At 50.4% G+C, this 2,500-nt stretch overlaps 2 protein-coding genes across 5 annotated transcripts in view; one reads left to right on the plus strand and one right to left on the minus strand.

Annotated features, from left to right (window-relative positions):
* The window catches only part of rad23b (RAD23 homolog B, nucleotide excision repair protein), a 250,111-nt gene that overhangs the window by 14,056 nt on the left and 233,555 nt on the right, over window positions 1-2,500 (minus strand). The gene's annotated exons all lie outside the window — the stretch shown is intronic.
* The window catches only part of dmgdh (dimethylglycine dehydrogenase), a 21,335-nt gene that overhangs the window by 3,516 nt on the left and 15,319 nt on the right, over window positions 1-2,500 (plus strand). For all 4 annotated transcript variants that reach the window (XR_015519771.1, XR_015519772.1, XR_015519773.1 and 1 more), the window contains exon 5: window positions 73-277. Coding sequence is in view for 1 of the 4 variants with exons in the window: in XM_087300471.1 (XP_087156597.1) it covers window positions 73-277 (205 nt within the window). In the remaining 3 variants the exon portion in view is untranslated. The remainder of the gene's footprint in view (window positions 1-72; window positions 278-2,500) is intronic.

A 2,500-nucleotide genomic window follows, 5' to 3' on the forward strand; every position in this document is an offset into this window, starting at 1 on the left:
CCTGAGCACAGAGTCCAGACAAGGTGTTGAAGATCTCCTGTGCACATCTGTGTGTGTGTGTGTGTGTGTCAGGTGTTGGCGGGTCTCTATAATCCAGGTGATGGTCACATTGACCCGTACTCTCTGACGATGGCTCTGGCGGCTGGAGCACGCATGTATGGCGCTCAGATCTACTGTCCTGCTGCGGTCACAGGCCTCACGCCCACCGAGGATGGCAGATGGGACGTCCAGACACCACACGGCACCATACGAGCCAATCGCATTGTCAATGCCACAGGTCAGACCACACCCATGCATGATAAACCACACCTCAATGCTGAGGACACACCCATATGCATCCACACCCACATAGGCAGCTCATATCCCATGTGTCAGACCACACCTCAATCCAATTGACCACACCTCCACATGCTGAGTACACACCCATATGCATGCACACCCACATAGGCATGTGTCAGACCACACCTCCCTTATTTAGGCCACATCCCCATATGCTGAGGACACACCCATATGCACCCATAGCCATGTAGGCAGGCCATATCCCATGTATTAGACCACACCTCCATTTATTAGGCCACACCCCATATACTGAAGACACACCCATATGCAGCCACACCCGCATAGGCAGGCCACACTCATGTGTTAGACCACACCTCCATGCATTAGACCACACCCCCACATGCTGAAGACACACCCATATGCATCCACACACCAACATAGGCTTGCCACACCCCATGTGTTAGACCACACCTCTATGTATTAGACCACCCCACCACATCCTGAGGACACACCCATATGCATACACACCCAAATATGCAGGCCACACCCCATGTGTTAGACCACACCTTCATGCATTAGACGACATCCCCACATGCTGAGGACACACCCATATGCATCCACACCCACATAGACAGGCCACACCCTATGCTGTAAACCACACCTCCTTGCATTAGGTCACATCGCCACATGCTGAGGACACACCCATATGCATCCACACCCACACATGCAGGTCACACCCCTTGTGTTAGACCACACCTTCATGCATTAGACGACATCCCCACATGCTGAGGACACACCCAAATGCATCCACACCCACATAAGCAGGCCACACCTCTGTGTTAGACCACACCTAACACAATAGACCACACCTCTGTGTTAGACCACACCCCAACACATTAGACCACACCTCCATGTGTTAGACCACACCCCAACATGTTAGACCATATCTAGCATGTGAGGTGTTGTCTAACAATTTAAGGTGTGGTCTAACATCTGGGGGTGTGGCCTGTATGTGTTGGACCACACCTCCAGATATTTGACTTAACCCCCATATGTCAGACCACACCTCCATGTGTAGGACAAAACCTTGCATGTTAATCCACCACACCAGACATGTCATGTGTCAGACCCCGCCCACACATGCCAGGCCACACCCCTCAGCACAGCAGTGGAGCGTCTGTTCTCTGTTTATGTATGTAAGGCTGCAGCTGTTGGAGGCGCTGCTGTCATGTGATCTGGAGGTGATGGAGACTGATGTGCTTATAATTCTGATCAAGCGGAGGGACATTTACGGTCGTGTTTGTCATGTATGAGCAGACAGGCCGTGTGTTGATCACATCTCACAGTTCCTCCACAGTTAATGAGTGTGTGTTGCTGGAATAGTGTGTGTGCTGATGTGAATGTGCTGAAGCAGCTGTGATAAGAGGTTCAGACACACACACACACACACACACACACACACACTGTGCTGATCGCTGACCTCTGACCTCTGCTACAGCAAACACACCTGACTGCATCCCACTGACCGCCTGTCCACCTCTCAGCCAGATCCAGAGTCACTCCAAATGAAAATGAGTCTATTTTGTGGTGTGGTAATGTCTCATTAATGTGCACTGTCCCTGTCAAACTCAGATCAACACATCTGCTGAGATCAGTTCAGTTTCATCCCTCAGATCTGTTTTGCATGAGGAAACGAGCTGATCTACACCAGAAGCTCTGAGTGAGTGTGTGTGTGTTCCCTCATCAGTGTGCAGTGTTCACTCAGTGGACAGCACTCGACTCTCACTGCAGTAAAGGCTGTTCATCATGCAGCTGCAGGAGTGGAGAGTGTAGAGAGACAGTGCTCATAACAGATACAGCAGCGGTGTCTGCAGCCTTCCTGAAAGTATGAAACAGAGAGTGCTCAAGTGTTTCTAATGTTAAGAAGCGTCTCCAAACTACACCATGAAGAAAACCTTCACTCGAGTGTTCTCCTGCTGGTAGATTGATGTATGAGCCGTACGCCAACAGAATGAGCGGAGAAGGTTTCTGGATTTAACAAAAGTCAGACCTCTGTGTGTTTGTGTGTGTGTGCGTGTGTGTGTGTGTGTTTGTGTTTGTCCGGCTGCTGTTGGTTCTGGTTTAATGTTTTTGGGTTTTGGCCTTCTGCCCCACACACATGATCAGCCAATCAGCTGTCGCCAGCAGTTCATCTCTCAGCCAATCACCATCCGCGTCTCCT

This window comes from Danio rerio, chromosome 21, assembly GCF_052040795.2.
Source record: "Danio rerio strain M-AB ecotype USA chromosome 21, GRCz13ab, whole genome shotgun sequence".
Classification (NCBI taxonomy): domain Eukaryota; kingdom Metazoa; phylum Chordata; class Actinopteri; order Cypriniformes; family Danionidae; genus Danio; species Danio rerio.